The 24,113-nt window shown below is 41.1% G+C and overlaps 1 protein-coding gene across 1 annotated transcript in view; it reads left to right on the forward strand.

The window, feature by feature from the left end:
• The window catches only part of zfpm2a (zinc finger protein, FOG family member 2a), a 150,019-nt gene that overhangs the window by 89,301 nt on the left and 36,605 nt on the right, over window positions 1-24,113 (forward strand). The window contains exon 5 of the mRNA XM_064338055.1: window positions 11,961-12,072. Coding sequence (XP_064194125.1) covers window positions 11,961-12,072 — 112 coding nt within the window. The remainder of the gene's footprint in view (window positions 1-11,960; window positions 12,073-24,113) is intronic.

The following is a 24,113-nucleotide window of genomic DNA, read 5'->3' on the forward strand; positions in this document are numbered from 1 at the left end:
GCGGCGTGTTTGGGGGAGGCAGGCAGGGGGCTGAATAAGTGTCCTTCATTACAGTAATCATCAGCGTTAGCGTGTACTCCATGTTTCATGCCTCAGTGTACCATTTCACATCTGTTATAAGGCATTCCCTTCCTGCAGCCTGTGCTACCTTTTCCCACTAAATTCGGTCTCCCAGCTCCCCCTCACGTACCACACCTCTTACTCCTACAGTAGACTCTCCCGGTAGTCGAAACGGATTCGACGAGTACCCCCTCCGGTGTTTTGGAAATGGTCTGGCCCGAGAGCGTTCCATACTGTGCCAAGCCAAACGCTTTGTGGGGCGATACCTCGTTGCTGTTGATGTTACTATATATTCAGGTGTTTTTGTGGATTTCTTGAATAGCGCTCCGCCCCCATCACTTTGTGTCTCTCCCTTCGATGATATTTAATGTTTTTTTTTTGTTCTGGGGAAGATTCAACATGTTTCACCCTTAAATACAGTCTTCCAGTGCTCCAGGTGAAATACTATCCCTAAACAAGGAAGTGTACGGTGTGTTTTCTGCATAAAGATGCCTGGAGGACTGGACATGCTCGTTACAGTGATCCTCCATTTTAAATCAGTATTGCTGCTCACTAGAGAAACACGCAGACACTGTGCAGAGCACCTCTAACGTTTTGAAACACGAACAAAATTTGGACTATAACCAGTCATTGTGGTCAGCGTGCAATATAAAGCAAAATAGCATCAAATTAATTAAAAAAGGCTTTCAAACACTTAGATTTCTTTTGTAATATTGCTGGAAATTGAAAGACTTGTCCTGGAGGTGAGGAAAAAAAAGAGGAAAGGGAGGAATGAAACTAACCCCTCGTATCAGGAGGAGCTTAACAGATCACCCTCCCTGACCGCAGAGGGTTAAAAAGTAGCCCACGGTTGAGAAATGGTCAGTGTGATATCATTAGCTTGTTGTTTACACAGAATCCAGGGGTTAGAGAAGCTGAGTGTCACAAGCCACTTTCTTCTTTACCTCCTTCAGCTGATCAGAGGATCATGGTATCAAGGAAGGATTAGCAGCGACTTGGGATTTGTGTGATTGGTTAATTTATTGCGGTGATGGCAGGTCTTTCATCTAAGGCAACATTTAATCAGCCCAGCCACAGAGGCTATTACAGGTTAGCTCTTTTCTTGAGTCAGTCCGGCTGTGCCATCAGCTCTATCACAATTCCCCTGAAATTTCCAAATTATCTGGAACAGGCTTTAGCTTCTCAGTAATAAAAATTAGAACAGATTCCTGATAGAAGCTTTTGCTCGCGCAGGGCCAATTATAAATAGTACAGCCCCTGCTTTGGAAAAGGCAGACGGCAGGGAGGGAGAGAGAAAAAAAATACCAACTCTCAAAGATGTGCAGGGAACTTATCGTCAGCCCCCTGCTCCGCTCTGATCCAAATCCGCACGGCTGAAAATTTATATTAGATTTTATCACAGAGGCCCAAGTCTAGAAAAATCAATGAAGGTTATCTTTTATGTTGCTGCAACTTGTGGAAATATTGATTTTCATTTTATAGCGAATTTGGAGCATCAGTTTGTAATCACTTCCGCGCTGACTACACTGTTTCCTTCACTGTATCTTTTACACGTCGGAGGCTAACAGACCCCGGGAACAGGGCTGGGGGAATATTGAAACCAGGGCTGGCAAGGGAGCCAGAGGTTTAACCACAGAACACTAGCTAAGGTGGCTGTTTCATTTTTAGTTCTACCAGGAGGGATATGGACATTTCTTTTGAATTCATTTCCATCATGTGCACGCATTAATAAGATCATCTTTTAGTGGGAACCCATTTATCACTTCCTTAAATGAATTGGCAAAATGTGCATTTAACAACACACACACACACACACACACACACACACACATATATATATATATATATATATGTGTGTGTGTATATGTATGTATAATCTGTCATATCAGACAGATAATTGATTTTTATGTGATCTATTTTATTTGGTTGGCTGAATAGGTGTGAAAGTCCTAGACTTGTCTTTCACAGGCACAGTGATTTTATTTTTGTCATCTTTGTAATCCTTGCTTGCATAACCCAATTATTTTTTTTGACATAATGCACCATCGTGCAGTCCTTCATCACAGGGTTTTTTATTCCTGGCTCACAATCCTATTGTTTGTCTCAGGACAATAATACTGATGACTTACAATGAATATGCCCCGCTTATCAGCTGTAACCCATAGGGGTCAGTATTGCAAGCCAAAGGCAATGGAAGCTGAATTTTATTGCTTTTTCCCCCTCTGTAATATATCATGTCAACCATCCCCGATTATGATGAAGCTAGGTATGAATTTTGAGGAATGGTCTAATGATGTGCAAGAATACTTTCCTCAACTTCAAGGTGACACCAACTCAATGTGAAATCCTCTTCTGCAGTAGGTCCCAGGTTATAACCAGTGTGGTCACCAGTGGGCTTTTAGACAAACTGATCCAAGTTAGACCTGGGTCAAATCAGAAATTTTTCAACTCTTCAACTAGAGACCAGAAACATTTCTTCAGATATTGCTAACATTAAAAAAAAAGATCTCCTTTCACCAAATTTTCTGAAGATATTCAAAGAATTTCACTGCATTTGATTTTGTTTAGTAATATTTTGGTTGAAATTCTCGGGGGTCTGTAGGAAAATTTTCAAATTATTTGAGGGCATAGATATTTAGCATAATATAGCATAAATTTCTAATGTTTATTTGAGCCAGGTCTGAACTGTAGTAGAATATTACTCATATTGCTTATAGTCAGGAAAATGGCGGGCATTGTTGGGCTGAATGGCCTGTTCTCGTCATTATGTTATGTTATTAACATATTTAAAATGGAAGGACAGGCAGTGAAATCAAATCCAGTGTTTACATATAGTATTGCCACTGATGACCTAAATGCACTGCAGTAAACAAAAACCAAAAACTTCAACAAAACCTGTTTGGTTTGGAAGTCATGTCCCACCATTTGTGCCATCACCTTTGAAAATATGTATCTGTTTTTCTTCCTGATTTTCCAGAATCCATTATTTCTTTTGACACACTTTTTGCTCATAATCCATATAGTCCAGTGTAAAGTTCTTGTTTTGTTGCCTTAGGCCATTCTGTATCTCACACTCAGTACAGCTGCCAGTACATTTTCATTCAAGTGCATAGCACTAATGAACTGAACAGGACATTGAAACTGGGTGCACATATTCTTCCATTGAGGTTCTAAATACAGTGCAAAAATATGGCTGCCGTGTAGTTCAGGTTGGAGTACACACCCTATGAAGTGCACTAAATATACAGTAATGCACAGTAATGTCCTTCTGAACCCATTTCAAGGTTTGAAGGTTATGCAAGGTGACAGATAAAATAAATGCCTTCAAGGCACATAAAATATTTGCCACACAGCATGCAATGTGGCCACCAATGCATGCGACCCAACATATTGTAATTTGCTTGTAAAGGTTTAAGGCTTATCTCATAGGAAACCTACATGCAACATTTAATGATTTCTCAATTTACATATGGGAAGGTTGTCATATTGTGGACCATATTTTTAATGAAGTTCATTCTACAAATAGATCCAGAGAAGTGTGGAAGTATGGATGCCATGGAATGTAACCCCCAGCCAGTTTTCAGTTCATATCCATATATTAAAACAAACAAAATGTCTTAATGTCTTTCCACACAGTTTGGAGCCCAATTTTTATTCATTCTTGCATTACCTTAAAATTGTATCACAAAATCCTTTTGGTCTGTTCCGTACCATTTTACACATACAATCTAGGCTTGTTGTAACATGTTATAACAAGTTGTTGCTTGCCTTATATTTGTGTTTAATAAGAAATGCAGACTAAGAGGACACACATATTATTAATTTCATATTGAGAGAAAGTTAATGTGGACCCTCATATGGTTGCTGTACGCTTGGACTTGTTGACAGCAAGGTGGAAGACATGTGGTTTATGAATTACCTCGTTGCTATGTACCTCATTATGGAAACGGGGTAGAGACTGATCTCCTTCTCTTTGGGAAAATATTTTTAAGCTTGTCACTCTTCATGTGTCTTAGCTCAGCTGACATATTTATGCACTTACAGTATACAGTGATTATCCTGGGTAGCTAAGCCAACCCTTTCCTGTGTGACATCATCATATGCCGAACCTGAACCTAGCTTTGAAAATGGAGGGCTGTCCTTTTGATTCTCAACCATCTGTTTTCTTCCTTTGAACTGAACAGATAAACATGCACACGCAAATGCAGAGAAATGAACGCTCTCAGAAAAAAAGGTATGACTCTTTGCCTAAAAATGTACTGGGGCGGTACCCTATAGGTTCATAAAATTATACCCCTAGCTAGCAATACATAATTAATTTGCTTGTAAAAGGTACTTATTTATACCAAGATAGAACATTCTTCTACTTTCATCATGTTACATTTGGTAATTTTTTTTTCCATAAAGAACATATACACATAGGGAATTTTAGATTTGTGATAAAACAATTCACATGTGGTTAAAGTGCAGATTCTTTTATTACAGTGTATTTTGGTGCATTTTGGTTTCACTATGTAGAAATTACAGCACTTTTTATACATAACCCATTTCAAGGCACCATAATGTTTTGGATATATTAATGTTATGTAAATAAGGGTAGTCATGTGTAGCATTTTGCTTAGTTTTTTGCCGTGGCTTCCTGAAGCCTGTGACCCATTGACATCACTAGGTGCTGAGTATCTTCTCTGGTGGTGATCTGCCAGGCCTGTACTACAGCCGTCTTCAGCTCTTGCTTGTTTTCATGGCCTTACGTTTTCTCTTCAGCATGTGAAACACACGTTCAATTGGATTCAGATCTGGTGACTGACTTGGTCGGTCAAGAATTTTCCAGTTTTTGGCTTTAAACAATTCCTTTGTTGCTTTGCTTCTCTTGCTGTAGGATGAAGTACTGTCCAATGGGGTTGAAGGCATTTACTTGAACTTGAGCAGATAAGATTCTGTACCCTTTAGAATTTATTCTGAAGCTGTTATCAGAAGTTACATCATGAATGAAGACAAGTCAGCCAGTACCTGTGGCAGTCGTATATGTCCAAACCATAACAACCCCACCACGATGTTCCACAGATTAGGGTTTTTTTTTATTTTTTATCTTGGGCAGTCCCTCTTGGCCTCCACTTTTTGCTCTTGCCATCACTCTGATACAAGTGAGTCTTAGTCTCATCTGTTCTTTTTCTGGAACTCTGCAGGCTCTTTTAGATACTTCTTAGCAAACCGTAACCTGGCCATCCTATTCTTGTGTCAAACTAGTGGTTTGCATCTGGCAGTATAGCTTCTGTAGTTCTGTTTGTGAAGTCTTCTGCGGACAGTAGTCACTGATACATCCACGTCTGCCTCCTGAAGTGTGTTTCTGATCTGTTGGACAGGTGGGGGTTTTTCTTCATTATGGTGAGAATTTTTTGGTCACCAACTGTGGTCACTTTTTGGTCACCAACTTCCTTGGCCTACCAGGGCCGTTGTAATTACTGAGCTCACTAGTGCTCTTTCTTCTTAATGATGTCCCAAACAGTTGATTTTGGTAACCCTCAGGTTTGGCCTTTGTCTCTCGCTGTTTTTTCTTATTTCTCAGCCTCATAATGGCTTCCTTGACTTTCACTGGCACAGCTCTGTTCCTCATGTTTACAAACACCAATAACAGATTCCAAAGGCAATTAAAACCCTAGAATCAAGACTAGATACTGTAAGCTCTCTTATAACTGCACTAAGCAAGCAGTTGAACACGCCTGAATAATTAGAAACACATGTGAAGTAATTTGTCCCAAATGTTATGGTGCCCTGAAATGGGGGCTGTGTAAATGTATGAACAGTGCTGTAGTTTCTGCAGGTTGCAACCAAAATGTATAAAGATACACTTTTATCAAATCTGAGAATCTGCACGTTAATCTGCAATCTAACCACAAATCTACAAAAATCTAAGAAAAAAAACGATGTCTTTGTCCCAAACATTATGAAGCTCTCTGTACATTTATTTATCTCTTTTTATATTTTTAAAGTCGTAAGACTATTTTTTATGAAAATCCTAGAAGTAATTCAGAATAGTTTTTCCAGAAAATAAACAAAAGTACAAATGAAATTCTGTCGTAAAAATGATATTATCTTCTGTCTTATATAATTTTTATAATATTATTATTAATGACATTTTCTAATGAAATTGAACAGCATCATAAAAAGCAATATATTCCACTGTGAAATTGCTTTCTGCCACAGTGGTATACTGGTATACTGTTCAACACAGACATCGCATTGCTCCTCAATATTTCAGCAGGGCAAGCAGGAAGACACTACCGAATAAGAGATGTCTGCTGTCTGGAGCTCTATGAAAGGGTTAATCTGATTTTCATTTTAGATAGTTGTCGTAGCAACAATCAGGCGGTATCCCTTTAGTCCTTTGACAGTGGTATAAGATGTACAGGTTAGCTTAGATATAAGAGTTTATTGTATGCCTAATTTGAGATGTGAAATAGGAGCTGACTTAAATTCAGTGGGCCTTTCTGTCACCAATGTTGGATAAGGGAATCTGCAAAAGAATAAGAAAACCAGCATACAGAATTCACTGTTCAGAAAACACTTTATCCACCCAAATGCTAACCACTAGGCTACTTTGTAAAATAGAGAAGGCTTTTTTTACATATGCGGTGTCATTGTGTCATTGTTTGCTGCTTCTTTATTAGAACTGGGCACAAACCACCTTGCAGTGTGTTTGTGGAAGTGTTTTTGTGTGATTTGTAGCATGGTTCACCCCCCAATGGCCCCATGATCTGCAGCAGGACCAGGATGTGGTATGCCTCAGTTTAATCACAATGCAGTCCCCAAGTGAAGATCAGTGCATGGCACAATTCTTTGTGTGTTACGCCTGCCTGTTACTGTATTTTTCACTCTGGCCTCAACACTAAGGTGTGGCTATTAAGATTGATGGTGGCCAGCTGTTTTATAAAAGACTCCACTGTTTGAAGCTGCCATTACTTTATACATTTCAGCAAGTGCCCAAGCATTACTTTTCTTCACCTGTGTAAAGAAAATGCCTCTTCTTCATCAAAATTAACTTATAACATTTACTGTATTATGTAGTATCTTACCATGCCCTGCTATTTAAACATTTTGTACTTTACAAATCTCCAATTGTCCTTAAACATCTTGTATCTTTGATGAAAATGTAATTTAATTTGTCAGAATGAATGGAATGTAACATGGCATTGAATCAAATTATTTTATTTCAATATAGTAATTACTGTTATTGTCAGCGTTCATTTGCGTAGTAAGCAAACTGCAAGCCGTGCAAGGCACTGCAGCAGTGTGCAGGTTATGAAAATGAAAATCAGCCAAACAAGGAAGCTAACAATTTACAGTATCATTGTGTCTACTAATTCATGTATTATAGAGATACTGTAGCTTGCCAGTATATAAACTACAGTCTCCATGGATTGTGCATAGAATTAGGTTTCTAGCTTGGTTTACACTGTAATGTTGAAGATTAAAACAATTTAGCAAGCTAATTCTCTGATGAGGGGAGTCTTCTAAGATAACAGAAAGCTCGTGTTTATGTTAGCCAGTTCATGTTACTTATTTCCCTCATATGCTCAGTAAAAAGGTGTTGTGCAGCTTGTATAATGTTATCAATAAACAGACATAATTAAATTGAGCTAACAGTGTTTAATCATATCTGCAGTGTTCTATGAAGTTAATGATGTACTGTAGACTAATACACTACTTGAAACTGTTCTTTTTAAAAAACATGTTTTCTCAGTGTCATAGTAGTTTGGGGCTATGCAAATCCCTTTCTCTCAATTGAAGGTTAATGTCATAGATGTCTCAGGCTTGTGAAAATATTCATAAATGGTTAATGTTACAGGCCGGCTTGTAGTCAGTGCTTTCATACACTGACCAAACAACATGGTCTGCTTCATAACTGAAGATGCTGTCTTTCTTATCCTTGGTCTTATTCAGCAGCAGTCCAGAGTCTTTTGACTGTATCTCCATGGTGGTTTAATGATCCTTCTGATCACATATCTGTAAAACTGTGTTTCTTCATGTTGGGTAATGTAAAGTATATGGCCAATGGTGTTCAACAGGAAATGGCATGTATGTGGCAAGAATGGCAAAACATCTTGAATGTGGACTTAAGAGTGATGTGTTATGGGTGAGATGAAACTTGAAGTTTAAATGCAATTTATTAGTTATACTAACTGTGACATTTTTTAATATTCATGCAAACCTTATTTTAGCATTAATTTTTTGTTTGTGTTGACCTCAGCTCGCATTGAGCACCACTATGCACAGATACTAAATGTTAAACCTGAAGAACCACTTCCTGATCTACAGTCATCATGAGCAGTGAACTGCAGCCATGCTGTCCTTGTGGCTACAAGCTCTCCTAGATGACTGAATTCTGCTTGCTTTTACTGAGGTGCAAAATGCCATTATTGCACCTTGTGAAGTACACAAAAATGCTAATTTTATACCAGATCACACAATATGCAAATGTATGGGATAGCAACCATTTGAGTGTCATGATTCACTTTGGCATTCTTCTCCTTTTTCCTTATCAACCTTACTGATCTTGGTAAAGTGGTTTGGCCACATAATCATTGAGTTTTATCAGATTATTTTTTTCTTTCTTTTCTTTACCACAGTACGATGGGTGTGGTTAGTGGTTGGTGGCCCATTAGAGTTAAAAGCATTGGTGCCAAGTGTGTATGTCTGCAGGGGAGAGCTTTAGCTGTGAGATTTGGGTGCTTTCGTGACTATGGACATAATAAATGAACATAACTTTTTTTAGGATTGAGAATTTCTAGCTGACAAACCAAAAATCCCACTGCTTCCAACTGAACGTTTGAAACATAATTGAACCATTTTGCCCATATTGGCATCACTCACATAGCAGTGTTACTGTGTGTGTTATAATAAAAAAAAGTCTTTAACCTTATTTTGATGGTTCACACCAGCATTTCCAGGGTACATTTGTGCTCTGTCTCCCTCTGCATGATTTTGTCCATAAGTCTTTGAGAAGTTTTGCGCATGTTTATTGTAATATGATTCCATGTCTACAGCTTTTTTGTCAACAAAGAAAAATGAAATAATTGTGTGGCCTCTAAATATTTCGCCTTTTTTGACTGAGCTGAAAATCATTCTTAGCATTGGTTCTTTATTGTTACCTGGAGTGTATTAATGCATCCATCCATTATCTATACCCACTTAATCCTGGTCAGGGTTGTGGGAGGTGGTGGAGCTATCTCAGCATGCATTGGGCGAGACACTGGAATTCACCCTGGACAGGTTGCCAGTCTATCGCTGTGGAGTGTCTTAAACCGCATCTGAAAAGGACTAATTCCATCCTACAAATGTCCCGGCATCCATTATGGCTACAAGTAGGTTGCAATGTGTTATGCGATTTACAGAGAGATACACCAAACTCACCCAGGCATTAATGATTTAGGTTCACCCAACTCAAAATGTACTCCCAGATAATTTTATTTTGTACTGCTCCAAGACCAGCTCTGACCATGTTTGATTGGCATTCCCCATGTGAAAACATCTGACTTTATTAATTATTCAGGACTTATCATTTATTCAGTGCATTAGCATTTATGCACAGCATCCTCGAAGATAGGGGTGGGATGAGCTATGGCAGAAAAGTCCAACAGGAAATGATATCAGACAGCTTGTTCCTAGCAGTAAGTGCTTTCACAAGCCATAAGGTGAGCTTCCTGTGTATTCTTAGGTATGCACATCCACCTTGTGCAGAATCAATCTCATGACACACGTGGAGCTGTGTGCAGTTCCACCAGTGCACATTGGCTTGTATCAACACGGTATTTAGCATTGCAGTTGGACAGAATACCCCTTTAGTCTCCAGTCATATAGATCTTTGTCTTTTTGTGTATTGGAACTACAACGTTATGTTTTCTGAAGTCCAGTATGGGACAGAACTGGACGCACTTGCATGCGCATTTGTCTGGTCTGTAGGGCTAATGCTGCCCCACAGGCATTGGCAGCCACCCCATAGTGAGATTCTGTGTAGCAGAGCGCTCTCTACACAGTAGCACAATGAATATTCTCCTTTTAGTATCCAGTGTTAATCCATTGATCCACTGATGGTTAGATATTGTGGAAAATACATCGCACAGACATCCCACACCTGGATTGAGAAGATCGATTGATATACCTTGCAGTAAACGTGCCTGCAAACAATAGATGCCGAAATATGGCCCTATCTTCGGTTTTGAATAGACATTGGCTCGGATTCAGTTAACATTTGTCCGCACAGATCTGACTCACAAATAAAGTGTTAACACAGTGCAGGTTTGTCTCATTATCATTTGCTTTGTCTCTGAGTTGTTCATTATCTACCAAATGGTTAGTTGTAGTGGCCATGTGTCCACAGTTTCACCAATTAGAAACCTATTGATTCACCTCAGTCTTTAGTTTGATCAGTTAACATTTTTACCCTTCTTTATATAATCTTTTGCATTAAAGCACAGTGCAAACATGGGACTGTTATTCTCTATCACATGCAAAGCTATTTCTGACATAATGTGGTTTAAAAGGGTAAATAATCCCTCTAAATATGAAAAGCATTATTAAGAAAAATTAATGTCGAAATTCTGGGATCCACTTGTGGCTGGAACAAAAACCAGCATATGCAGTGGTACCCCAAGGCCGAGTTTAAGGGCCACTAATCTAGCTTTTTTAAAGAAAATTTTATTTGTTTCACATCGATTTATACACATTAGTTGTTTCTCTACCATGTAATGTCATGTGTGGCATTTGCATTTCTCCTTGAGAGAAGCGGCCACTGGAAGGTAATGTGTGGAAGACTCAGGGAGCCGTGTGGTGTGAGACGCATTAGGGAGATGGATGGTGTCTAGTGGCCACTGGTTTTCAGATGGAAAAAGAAATGAAGTGTCGAAATTGCACTCCAACCCATTTTCTCTTAGCTAAACTATTTCTGTAACACCCTAATGAAGGAAGGCCTCGGGGTTAAAAAGTAATGGCCTAGAAAGACTGACATTTTGCTTGGGAGTAATGGGCTACTGTAGCAGCTGTACCAGCCCTGTGCTATTCCCTTCTCTGAGCAAAGTGAAGATGCACTCCGCCTTTCATTACCCCTTCGTGAAGAAAAAAAACGAAAAGAAAAAAAGCCATTTGAAAATAAAATAGAATGGAAAATCAAATTAAATTAAATAGAATATCCCGCAATTGTGTGGCGACTCCCCACTCGCGCTCCACACCTGGGTGTGAATACATTTGGACCCAGCCGCAGTCTATCTCATTGTTTTCGCTTTATAGAAATAACATAAAGTGCCACGTCTGACCCGGGCTCAGAAGAAAAATGACGTTACACGTTCAGAATAATTTGCCGCTGTATTATAAAATGTAACCTCAATCGCCCTTTGAAATGGATACTGATTCTTTAAATTCTTCCCTGCCTGTTTCAGGAAATAGTGAGATCCCCGGCGATAGTGTAGCACAATGTGCCTAAAGTTCACTTCTGAACACTCGCCTCCTTCAGACTGAAAGTCATCTGCATTCTCTTTATAATTCCCAGCCACCAGGGATCGTCCTAATCTCGGAGATCTGATACGGTATCATTGGGAAAAATCCTCGGTGATAATTCCACTATTCAGATTGGAGACGGTCCTATGGAGCGGGCCCACATTCTCTCTCTCCCAGCCACCTCCGCTCCGGCCTACACCACCCCCCCCCACACTACCCACCCCCACCCCCACACAACCGTCTCAATTCTCAAATCTTCTCGACTGGGGAAGGGGACTCAGAACCAGGCTTATAAAATCGCCCCATTTACGGCTTTCAGAGAAGAAGAGGAGCGGAACTTGCGGCTATTAAAGTTTCTTTAATCACCGAAATAAGCAAATGATTAGTGTTTGTTATCTTTCTCCGCGCAGAAGACGAAGTGCTCCGTCCCGGTGGTGCTGAGCGCCGGCCCCAGGTGGCTGCTGGATGTGACTTGGCAAGGAGCGGAGGACAACAAAAACAACTGCGTGGTGTACAGCAAAGGTAAGCACGCGCGCTCCCGCAAGCCCACTCCCTCCACAGCCCGCCAGACGCGGCAACAATAGCCCTCTTTTCTCACACTTTTTTTCTCTTCCTGCACATTTGTTCCTCAGTTGGTTTTGTTTCTTTCCATATTTTATGAAAAGTCAAAAGTGAAATCAGGCAAAAAGCAAACATTTTTGGTTTTTTGATAGTTTCTTGTCAATATTCTTACATAGAACAACAACAATAATAATAATAATACTAATATGAATATTTTTTTAAAAATCATAAAATAATAATACAGCATTTTCACCTATGCTTGCTTTTCATGTTTACTTGCAGTCCTCCAAACTTAAACTACATCGCACAAATAATTAGCCCATCCATTTTGAGTGTGAAGTGACACAAGACACACGTCTTATTAAAGAGGGATGAGGCTCTTGTGTGTGGGACAGCAGTCTAAGTTGAATGAAAAAGACAAAAGGAATAACAATACACCCTGCCAATCATTTATGTTCATTTGTCAAATGCATTTTATTTATTCAAACATGCTTTGTCATTCCAGTACAATTGCTCCCTCATTCCCTAGAGTACAATAGGCTTATAGACTGTGAGAGAGAGAGAGAGAGAGAAAGGGGAAAGGCAGATATAGAAGGAGAGACAAGGGGAGAGAGAGAGAGATACAAAGATGGAGGGAGAGCAAAAGAGAGACAGGAAGATGCAAATGGAGAGAGAAGTGTAAACAGGAGGCAGGAGGGAGAGAGTGGGAGAACTGCCACATGCATCCAGTCACACTGGGCAGACTGTCCTCTTCTTGGGGTGAGGACAAACTGACACAATCAGATTCCATCCACTCCCCCCACCCCCATCCCAAAACCCCTGGTGCTATAGATGGTTGGGGCAGCCATCATGTTGTCAACATCTGTCACACAGTAGCCAATTATATATTTGTCTTTGTGCACTGCGCGTTGTGTGTAATTTGCACACAATGTTAGTTGTCGCGAATGTCAAATCTGGAGTCTGCCTGCAGTGGAGCCATGAAGGCGATGGCTGTCAAACTAAACCGCCCTGTCAAAACTATGAAAATTAGTTGCCGCGGAAATAAGTCTATTTTAAAAATTCATGTGTATGTGGTGTTATAAACAGACACACTCACAAAAACAGACACGAATATGGATTTGTACCGACCCCTGTACGCACGGTAGGGGGTTCCTGCGCGGAAGTCGTGTGTAAATATGGCGGTGACACAATCGGCTGTGGGCCCTGCTGTTTATCTCTGAGTTTTATTTCTTCGGGAACGCGTATCGCCGCACAGAGGCCGTAATTGGTTCTTGACATGCACGGCCCACGTCCCATAAATAAATTGGAAATAAATAAATAAATAAATAAAGATGACTTCAGATCGGAAAAGGACGCTAGCGGCTTCGTTTATCGGTTTGTAAATGATTACCCCATGACGAGGCTCCCGAGCTGAAACCGAGCACCTTCCCCTCAAACTATCTAAGGGGCAGAACTGGGATTTGCTACCCCGGATTTTCAGTCTCCCAATTCTCATCTACTAATCACTAGACTGCACTGGGGAGTTATCCTCTTAACCGGCTACTTAACTTTGTGCTCTTTATCATCAAATCATTAAAGTTTTGATAAGCTGTTAAAGAAGATTATGCAGTTTTTTTTTTAAATCTCCTAATCTGTTAGCCAGAAGAGAGAATATGTAAAACAAAAAAGGGCAGTAACAGGATTTCTCGACTCTTCTCTTGAAACCATAATTTCCCATCTCACATCATATTTACTTTGTAGAGTACTTTGGCCGTGTGATGCCTTTAGTTACCCTATCTAATGGCGCCTGAAATCAGCCCCTGTCACCATTAGCGATGATACCTGCCAGTTTGACTACCTGCCAAAATATACTTTTTTAAACATCTTTATCGGACATCTTTATCTCGTTTGGAGAAAATATAACCGAAAGCCAAAGCGTTAAGAATTTTTTTTCTTGTGAACTTTCTTGTCCCCATCCCCTCCTGATGAAAATCGACTTTATTGCAATGCCATAAATGTCTTCTCTGAGACCAAAGTGCCATCAAATGATAATTTGACAACAGTCAGCATGTATATGTGTATGTGTATGTGTATGTATGTACAGATATGACTTAGCTTTGACTCTGCATGTGGCCGAAAGCAAAAGGCATGAGGCTTCGATATTTAGTCCCCAATGGATGTTGTTTTTTTTTCCTTTTTCGTTCCTGAGAAAGACGGCCGAAGTTATTCACCGCCACTGTGGCAAATCTCTGCTCGTTTCCGGTTTTGCCGGTAAATTGAAAATCAGACGCGGCGGGCTCGGTTCCCGATGAGCCTGACTTTCCACCGGCCCCGTCCTAACGGAACGAGCGCACCGTTACCACCTGGCTCCGAGCCAACGTGTGGCCACGACAGCCTTTGATTTAGGGGCGAGATGGGCGATATCTCTTATCTGCCGGGGGAAGGAGCCGTGTCAAGCGCCCCAAGTTTATTGTTAATGTTCACTTTCATGAAAACGCCGTCCCTGGCCTGCGCCGTGACAGCCACCATAATCCCGGGTCCTGTGCCTGGCGATTGTCATTCTAAAGAAAAAAGAGAAAGGAAACGTAAATCAAAGGGACGGAATAAATGAATCGGGGAACCTAACAAATCTCCTGTTTTGCACGTGCTATATGGAGGGTGTTGAGAGTATGGGGGAATGCCGGTGAGCAGAGTGAAGCCCATGGCTCTCTCAGGCCTGTAGCTACTGTAACACGACAAGGCCCAAGTAAATTTGACTGTATGACCCAAGCAAACCTATGGTCTCTGTGACTCCTTTGGAATCAGATTTCTTACTGTGCTGCAGACATGTCATGTTCTGTGGGGTACTGCAGGGTCTCCTCCCCTCTTCTGTACTCATTTTAACCCAGCTCAGTTTTTTTTTTTTTTGCTTCAGTTTGCCTTGTGGAAAATTGCTATCCCTCAGTTTTCCACCATGTTTGAATGCATTTCTTCGTTTATTATTGTTCTTACACAGAAGTATCCCATATCACCATTAGTGTCAAAGAGAGAAAATTTACAGAAAATGTGGAAAGGTCTAGAACTTGAATGTGTTTTTGGTATTTAGATGCTTTAATGTAAATTAGAAATGAAATTTTTCAATAAAACTTGCCTGGAAATAAATAGGTGTATTATTTAGTGGGTCCTTTATAAATTTCATATTTTTTCCTTTCTGTTCTTTTGTAACATTCCAAATGAATGTGCAGGGTTTCTCCCATACACATATCATTTATACATCAATTCATTTTAATTTTAATTGCATTTTTAATTGGGAAAAGGGTAAACGGAGTGTTGAGTTAAAGCGCAGTTTTATAGATAAGGCTTAGAAAAAAAGAAAAACTTGGTAACGGAGGATGTAGCCATTTGTCCCTGTGTACCGAGCATCAGCCTCTCCCCTTGTGCTGTTTGTTTTATATTAGCATCACAGCCAGCTCCCGAGCTCATCCTTCAGCCAGCCATTACTAAAACTCTCCACTTCTGTGCAAGAACTCATTATCGAGAAATCCACCTGGAACTCCCACAATGCTCCTCTCCACACTTCACCAGCTTCTTTTAACTGCTGGAGTTTAAGGAACTAGCAGCCAGTGTACAGATTAATTAGACATTACAGTGATGTATGCTGGGAAGTCAGATTTTACTAGAAAAAAAGAGAAAGGAATCACATTTTAATTAATGTGAGGGTTGTGAGAAGAACAAAATAAGCAAAAATACAGCAAAATAATCTATTCTCACACGCATGCAGAAACTTGTCATATACAGTAGAAGAGTATAGAGGAGCTTCAGTATCATCATTAAACTTTTCTATTCAGATTTACTTATTTAGTGTACAAAATAACTATGGAAATACGCATGAAGGTAAGTAGCCAATGTAAAAAACATGTTTGGAATATCAGGTCAAGGGCTGAAGACTATTTACACTGTATATGTTAACGGTCACAGTCCTTTATCTGCATTTTCTGGCCACCAGGGGCTGGACTGTAGCGTACAGTACCTATAAGTATACTGCTTACTTTGGGTATTTCTACAATATTCTAGAACTCCTTTAGACAGATGCCATTGAACAATGTCTATACTGGGGCTTGACAACTGCTTTTTAAGGGTACTTATAATAAACACAATACAATTACAGGGTCATTTAGTACATAATCACATTTCTGAAAGGTAGCAGGCTTATGTGTATATAAAACAATGCAGTTGTAATTAAATACACAAACCTTTTCTGATTTTTCAAAATACATTTTATAAAAATGTTTCCCCTCAATAATCTCTAAGGGTCTGCAGGGGACCTTAAGGCCAATGCTAGAGAGCCCTAGGCTGTGCCTGTATAAAATGGTAAAGCAGAGCACAAGAGTGGGGAAAACCAACAATAGAAACTATGGAATGGGTCAGAATTAATATAATATAAAGGAATCTGTCAGATTTAGCATTACATGCACATATCACACACTGCTCATTACCCAAACTGCTGCTACTTGTGCCTCTTAGTGTATCGCGGCTATTGTGCTCGCTCATTGTTATCTAATATCAGATCCCACTTACACTCTCTCATTCTCTGTCCTGTAATGTTATGCCTTACTATTTAAAGGTCACTTGATTTTTTTTTGCTTAAGCCTCTTACGAAATCCGTAGTTAGATATATCAAAACTTGTCTCTGGAGAAACTTTGCCATTGTGCAAGTGGAAATTACCACCAGAAATGACCAGTATAAGCCTGTACTTTGTTAAATTAAGGCTAATTCATGCCGCCAGTGCTATTTTATGTTCAGTAAGTCCTTTTCAACAGCCATTTTCTTCTTTATATTTCTTTTGTGGATGCTTCATTAGCACAAAATCTCAATAGTCTACAAATAACTAGTTGAACATCACTAATAAGACCAGTCAGCAGGCTAATGCTTTGTTTCTAATATTGAACCTTTCCTTTCATTGATGTGTTTTTTATGTGTACAGAGCTGTTAGAAAATAATAAAAATTGTTTTTAATGTGAAGTTCTATTAAAATTCCCTTGAATTTCCTGTATAAGATGAGCTGTGTGTAATATAGAGCACTGGTTTGTAGGGGTTCTTTAAACAGTTAAGGAGATTTAATTGTTTAATTTCAACCCTCCCCGTTAAACAGACTGTGGGAAATAGGAGGTGCTAAGGTTATTATCTGTTATCTTGAACAGAGAGAAATAGTGTGACTGAATAATAACTAAACAACTAACACAATGTAAAATTTCATTATCAGTGTATTAAAACAAAATTGTACCCTAAAGGAGTCTGCACCACAGCTCTGAGCAGCAGTGTAATTATGTTTAATTAAAATACAACAGAGATCAACAGAATCGTTTTCATTAGGAAATTATTAATGATTCCGCTGCAACAATAATTGATTGCGCTGAGCCACGCGATAACTCCTTATGGTCAGGCCGGAGTGACAGAATATCAGCCAGTCAGCTGACGCTCGGAGAGGCGGCTGGGGGTATCGGCTGGATGGGACGTAGCGGGGGAAGGGGGGGCGGGGGAGGAGGGGAGGGGCACCCTTGTGGTTGGTGAAATGGCGCTTGCCGTGACTCTCCCTGTGGTGTGGCATTGGGGATTAGCATCCGCCCCTCCGCCATGCCTGTGCTTGCGAGCGCCGGGGGGACAGCGGCGCTAGCTCCTGCAGGCTGCGTTCACGCGCTTCACCCTCTCGTTGTTCGCCCCTTACCGGTCAGCACGGCGGACGCAGACGCTGGCCCGCGCACCCGCTCCCTTTCAGCGTTCATCACAGATTTACTCGGGCGAGATGAATAATTATTAGCGACGATGCAAATTTCCGAAGGGAAAATGTATCTCGTTCGGCAGGGAGTGTGATTATTGACATTTCCACGAATGCTCAAAACACGGCTGTAAAAGCCAAAAAGAAACGAACGCGAAGCTTCGGCGGTAAAAAAAAAAAAAAAAAGGCCGTATTTGCATAAATATCCCTGCGATTGCTCAGCGTTTGTTGTTGGAAACGGAGCGCGCGGCGTGTCGTTTGTGTCAGCGCGGGAGTATAATGCGGCGCGGGCCGCAGCCGCGTTCCTGTACGCGAGCCACCGAGGGCGTCTCGTTAATGAGGACGGCGGAGCGGAATGGCGTGGGATGTTCCCGGGAAGGAGGTCTCCGAGCGTGCCATTCACGCCGCATATTCAGACGCCTTGTAAAGCTTAAGTGCCGTCGCTGCGGGCCTCGTTTCGCCTTGTAAGGGCAGTGTAAAAATCATCCGGCGACCGTTAATTATGCCACCATCCTGCTCAGTCGAGGCTAATATGAGTGAGCTATCGCGCCTTCGTGCCATCGCGGTAATCTTTTTTAAACTACCTGATTGTACATGTTGTATTCATTCGGAACTGCGAATATGCACTGTTTGATAAATGTCTACTTTAAGGTTGTGCGGCAAATAATACTTGCACTTTATCAGAACATAACTGCACAATCTTTTTGAAAAATGCTTTTATATTGTTTTTGCCAAAGCAACCTTTCCCCGTAAGTTCACTGATAGGGCTATTATGCTGCATGAAGCATATGTTTGGCTAGGAAGTTGTTTGCTAGCAAATTTGTTTTGTACATTAAAAATTCGTCTTAAGCTCGTAGTGATGCAGTGTTCACATTAATCAATGACTGCTGTGGCATCTGGTAGAGTTCTAAGATTGCTTTCAAAGGCAAACAACCTCCATCATTTTTTTATTATTCAACAACGTGATTGTTAACTACCACTAATATATCGTGGTAGTCTGATGATAGCTCTAGGTTGCCCTTATTTGAAGCTCAAAATAACAGCTGACCATAATCTAGCCAACATTAACTGACTATGACGAGAAGTCTGGCACAACAGGATATAATTGGTTTCATCACACAGGCAGGTTAAGCATACATCAGCCAGGGGTCCCTGGGTTATAACTGGTTTTATGTCCCTTAATCACACCAGGCACCTACAGGTTACCAATGTTGTTGTCAATGAGTAACACAGCACCTCTCTGTGAACCATTCCTGCAGCTTTATGCAGCCTGGATATGTCACTGGATCATCTGAGGAGGAGTGCACATATTCAGCTGTAAATGCCCCAAGTGGGTGGCATTGAAGTCTTAGTACAAGACTTTGTCACATTTCAATTCATCATTGTTGAGTAGGTCTAGCCAAAAGACAGTAAAATGTAAAATAGCTAAATATTATAATGCAGTTATAATGAGTTATAATAGGTAGCATTAACACATTAGCTGAGAGTGTTCAACTCCAAATTCCTTTGTTATGAACTAGACAATTAACATGATAACGTAAATAAAACTCAAGAAAGCTAGAGACCTGCAAAGACATTATACACCATTGATGTTCTTTGATATGCCAATCAAAGGTAAGTGGACATTCTGAGAAATGTCATCAGGAGCATCACAATTATAGTAGGAGTGGTTTGGAAAAAATAAGTACCTAGCTTTCTAACCATATAATTATAGGTAACAACCATTTTATTTTACTTGGATATGATAGAAACTCCATATTGTCACAAAAATCTCTTTCACAAGGTTTGCTGCTATAGTGATGTTAATTTAAACAGCTGTGTTGTGTAATTATGAGTGACTACTGTTAAAGGAAATTACAGAACACTTTAATATACCTCATTAAATTTGATAAGCATGTTTCTTATTGTTGGGAGTAAAACCTAAGGTCTTCATAGAACTATTTTAAGAGATGAAAGGCATAATTTAAGTATCTGAAATATAAGATGATTTGTATTTTTATGTAGTTTCAGCATACTGTATGTTTCAACATTCTGTATAACATCCATACAGGAAAAAAGTGAGCATGCAGGCTTTGGCCATATTTTTCCCATACTTATGCACTGAATGTGCATGAACTGCTAGAATTTAACAAAATAGCATGCTTTAAAAATTCATTTAACATAATACTCTTACATTTTGTAAACTCAGTTATGTATTTTGAGTATGATGTTTACAAACCTTTACAAGCTTCATGATCGTTTGAATATACCCACCCATATGGGCAAACCCTTAACCCTTAACTGCTTTCTGCCCTGAACACCATTCATTTCTGCAAGACTTTAAATGTAAGTTCTTGACTAATATTATGCCTGTGAATCCTGTGTGTTAACACGGGTGCCGTGTTAATAAGTTGCGTGGGTTCACAAACAGCCTCCCATAGCGCTCTGAAACGAACAGGGATAGCAGGCAGACAGGACCACAACTAAGCTACCCCCCCCTCCACCCTCAGCCGCGTTGAGGGAGAGGCAAGGAGCGAAAATCAACTTAGATTTTTGGGAGACAAAAACCCCCCGGGCAGCAAGCTTTTTGCAGGAGACGCCGCGTCCCGCGGAGACGGCCGTTCCCGGAGCTTAAAGGGAGCACTCTTATCAGCGGCGAGGGAGGTCAGTGTAAAAACCGATCAGCGGGGCGAGCGAGCGGTTAGCCGCCACTACGGCAGGGCAATCCCCCCCCCCCCCTCAACTAGAAAATAAAGAGGAAGCGCGCGGCAAGAACAGCTGAAACAGCCGAACGAAGCCACGCGTCGCCCCTTTTTATCGTCCGCTTTTAGCCTCGTTAAAAGCAGATTTCATTTTTTTTGCCTACAGTAATGTGTACCCTTTAAAATCAATTTTGGGAAAAAATCAGATTTTTTCTCTGAAGGAATAGGGTTAGGGATATTACAAAATTGTTTTGTGGGTAGGCACTGTGTTCATGCAGGAGAACTTGCTGATAACCTTTATACGTACCTTTACAGCTAATCCATTTTATTGATTGTAGACCTGACTTCACCCAAAAAAAAAAACACTCCACAGCGCTTTAACCATGGTATCAGTACACTATCACTTTTTCCTCACTGCACAGTACATAAGCGCACACTACGAGCCACACACAAGGCCTTTCTTATCGTTCATTTTTATGATAATCTATTCGGAATGATCTTAGTAATTCCGGGATCTTTTAAAGCACTGTGCCCATGGTAATGGAACGTTGGGAGGGGGGGGGGGGTGGCCTCGTCGGATCAAATACAGAAAGTGGCAACCGCCGCGGCAACGGTGTCTTAGGAACAGAGCGGCGGGGCCCCCGCGGCGCTGTTTGGCTAACCCCCCTCACCCGCGCTCCTCCGAGCTGCCGTGACCTCTGTCCGCCGAGGGGAGGTTGCGCCGCTCGTTGACAGAGATCGGTCCGACTCCGGGGGGGAGAGCGGTGACAGCGGCCGGGCCGGGCGGCGGGAGCGGCGTGGGGCGGGGAGCGTCACGTCGACGTCCCCGGGATCGGACAGCGCCATCCATCCTCGGCCGCGGGTCGGGCGGGGAGCGGCGAGGTCGCCGCGGCGTTTGTTCCGTCACAGGAAGCTCATCGCTCTCTAACGAAGCCTCTCAATACTGCATCTCAGCCCCACTGGTGGGCTTGTTTTAGGGCTTAGGACTGAAAGGCAAATACTCACGTGTCACACTGCTACAGATATATGAATTGGTGGTTCATCTACCTGTAATTACAATGTCTACACCAGGTTAGACCTTAGCCTTGTCATAGCTGTTGTATTTGCTCCCTTTTTAGATTTAGCCAAGGCTTTTGCACATATTTTTGGGTGTTAAAAAATGTTACATCCAAATTGGCACTTTTGAAACTCCATTATCATCTTATCCTGAACCAATTGACTGAATTGTTTTTTACACAGAAAAAATGATTCTCTAATTTGAGTTAAATTTATGGCTGAGGATTTCTAGACATCACTCATTGTAAGCATTATGAAGAATTCCAAATTGCACAGAACTGGTGTGTTAGTTTAGACGTCGCAATTATAAAGGCTGTAATTGTGTTCAGCAGATGTTGTGAATATGAGTACTGTAGGGAAATATTTCAGATGAACCAGGGCTGGTCTTATAGAGTCTGCTTAGATATCCACCAATGCCCATGGCAAATCCCCAAGCCCCACTCCCCTCCGGACTCCACCCCAAAATCCCTTGCCAAAAAAAAGTGCCCTCCCCTCCTAAGCCTGCATACTGTTGAATGGTGAGGGCTAATGCGGTTTTCCAATGCCGTTTGGAGTCATCCTCCTTCCGGGAGGGATCCCCGCCACTTCCCCCCTAATCTTCCCGCTGCTCACTGTTGTCGGGTTGCCTGCCTGCTGCTCTGACGCTCTTCCGTAGTCCCGCTCCCTCTCACATCCACCTCCGCCATTTTAATCCCTTTGACCCAAACCCTCTGCTTTCCTCCCCCCATCCCCACCCCCACCCCCGCCCGTCCCATATCGACGGCTCCCGGAGATTACACCCTTCTCCCGCGCACGTGGCGTAGGAGCCAGGCAGGTTCGGCCCCCTGCTCGGTCTGAGAAGCCCGGGGATGGGCCCGCTCACCGCCTTTTACACCTTTGTTTCTTCTTCTTCTTATTCTTTCCTTTTGGAAAGGGGTCATGGATTGGGGATGGATGCTGGATGACATTGATTGGACGTAGGGGGTAGGTGTTTTTTGGAGGTGGGGCCAGGGTGTCTGCTTATCATCGGTATTATCAGAAATCACCAAGAGAGGCTGATTCAACCGATTTTCGTGTCACTACCGTTCCCCATCCTGGTTTTCTTTATTCATCTAGTATTCATCTTCTGAACCGGCACGTCTGTTTTCACTTGCCTTGATTGTCATCATCATCATCATCTTTACAAACAGCATTGTGATATTCTTTGTTATCAGATTTATGACATTCTACTGGCAACATTATTATGAACTTCTATGTCATCAATTTAGCTTTCTTGTATTTACTCCCATTTAAGGAAATTTTTTCAAAGGGGGTATACTTATCTTTGAATGCTAAAGATATTCTTTTATGTACAGTGGCTGTTTGGATTTGAACATTCCTCAAAAGAACAACACTGTAGCATGCTGTTTTTCTCGCTGTGAGAATGCACAATCACATCTGCACATCTAGCACACTGTAAAGAACATTTCTAGGATGACATTTACTTGGTTAACAGTTTTCAACATGTAATAAATAATAGCAGGGGTTAATGAAACAACCTCACACAGTAAATATTGTGTTTTTTCTCTGTTACTGTTCAAATTGTAGATAAATGTACAGATAGAATGACAATAGGATGACATTATGATTAACAATGTAAATTGGAAAGGAGTGTACATTTCACAGGTGATTAAGGACTCTGTTTGTATATACTGTGCAGTATTTAGATGTGTATCTTCTGTTAGTTAACTGTTTTGTCAATGCCAGCTCATACTGTATAATCATTTCACTATAACACAACCTTTCCTGTTCACAGTTTACAATTAAACAAGAACTGCTCCATAGTTACATTATATCACCTGCATGTGTTCCGTTGTTATCTGAAACAGACTCGAAGCCTGTGAATGCTGTCCTGGAGAAGGGGGTTTTACTGTAGCGCTTAGCTCAGTACAGTTCCAGTACGGTGCTAGCCCAGCGCTATGGATCATACATGAATTCTGCGAAGGCGTCCCTTGTTTTGAAATGCATTGAACGCCCGGTTGATTTAATGTTTGCTGCAAATTGTGAGGTTGCGAAAGTAGACAAAAAAAAATAGAAAAAGAAACAGAGACAAATCACTGAGCGACACCCTCAAGGTTTCTACTAAACCTATTCAACTTGAGTAGAAATGCGAGAACAGTGAAAAATATATACACACTCTATCCTGTCAAAAGGCTTTTGGCTTATCTTGAGTGACTGTCAAGGCTGGGAATATCAGGAAATGGACAGAAATATATAAAATTAATAAGCTGCTGGATGTTGTCGGGAGTTATGATGCTTCATAAATCCTGGTTTGATCATGGCGGACAAGGCTTAAATCCGCCGCTTCCTAATGCGCGCAGCAGTGTTTTGGCCTGGATTTTATTCTGTTCGCCAGATAGAAGCCCTTAGCTGGCGAAATAAGATTTATCATCTCGCCCTTCTTTCATGACTGACAAATATTAAAAAAAAGGAACCCTAAGGGAAGTTGGCAGCCATTACTACCTTTAACAGAAGGGCACAGCCACAGCAAGGTGAAACCGGGGCCAAAAGG

The sequence above is a fragment of the Anguilla rostrata genome, chromosome 1, assembly GCF_018555375.3.
Source record: "Anguilla rostrata isolate EN2019 chromosome 1, ASM1855537v3, whole genome shotgun sequence".
In the NCBI taxonomy this organism is placed as follows: domain Eukaryota; kingdom Metazoa; phylum Chordata; class Actinopteri; order Anguilliformes; family Anguillidae; genus Anguilla; species Anguilla rostrata.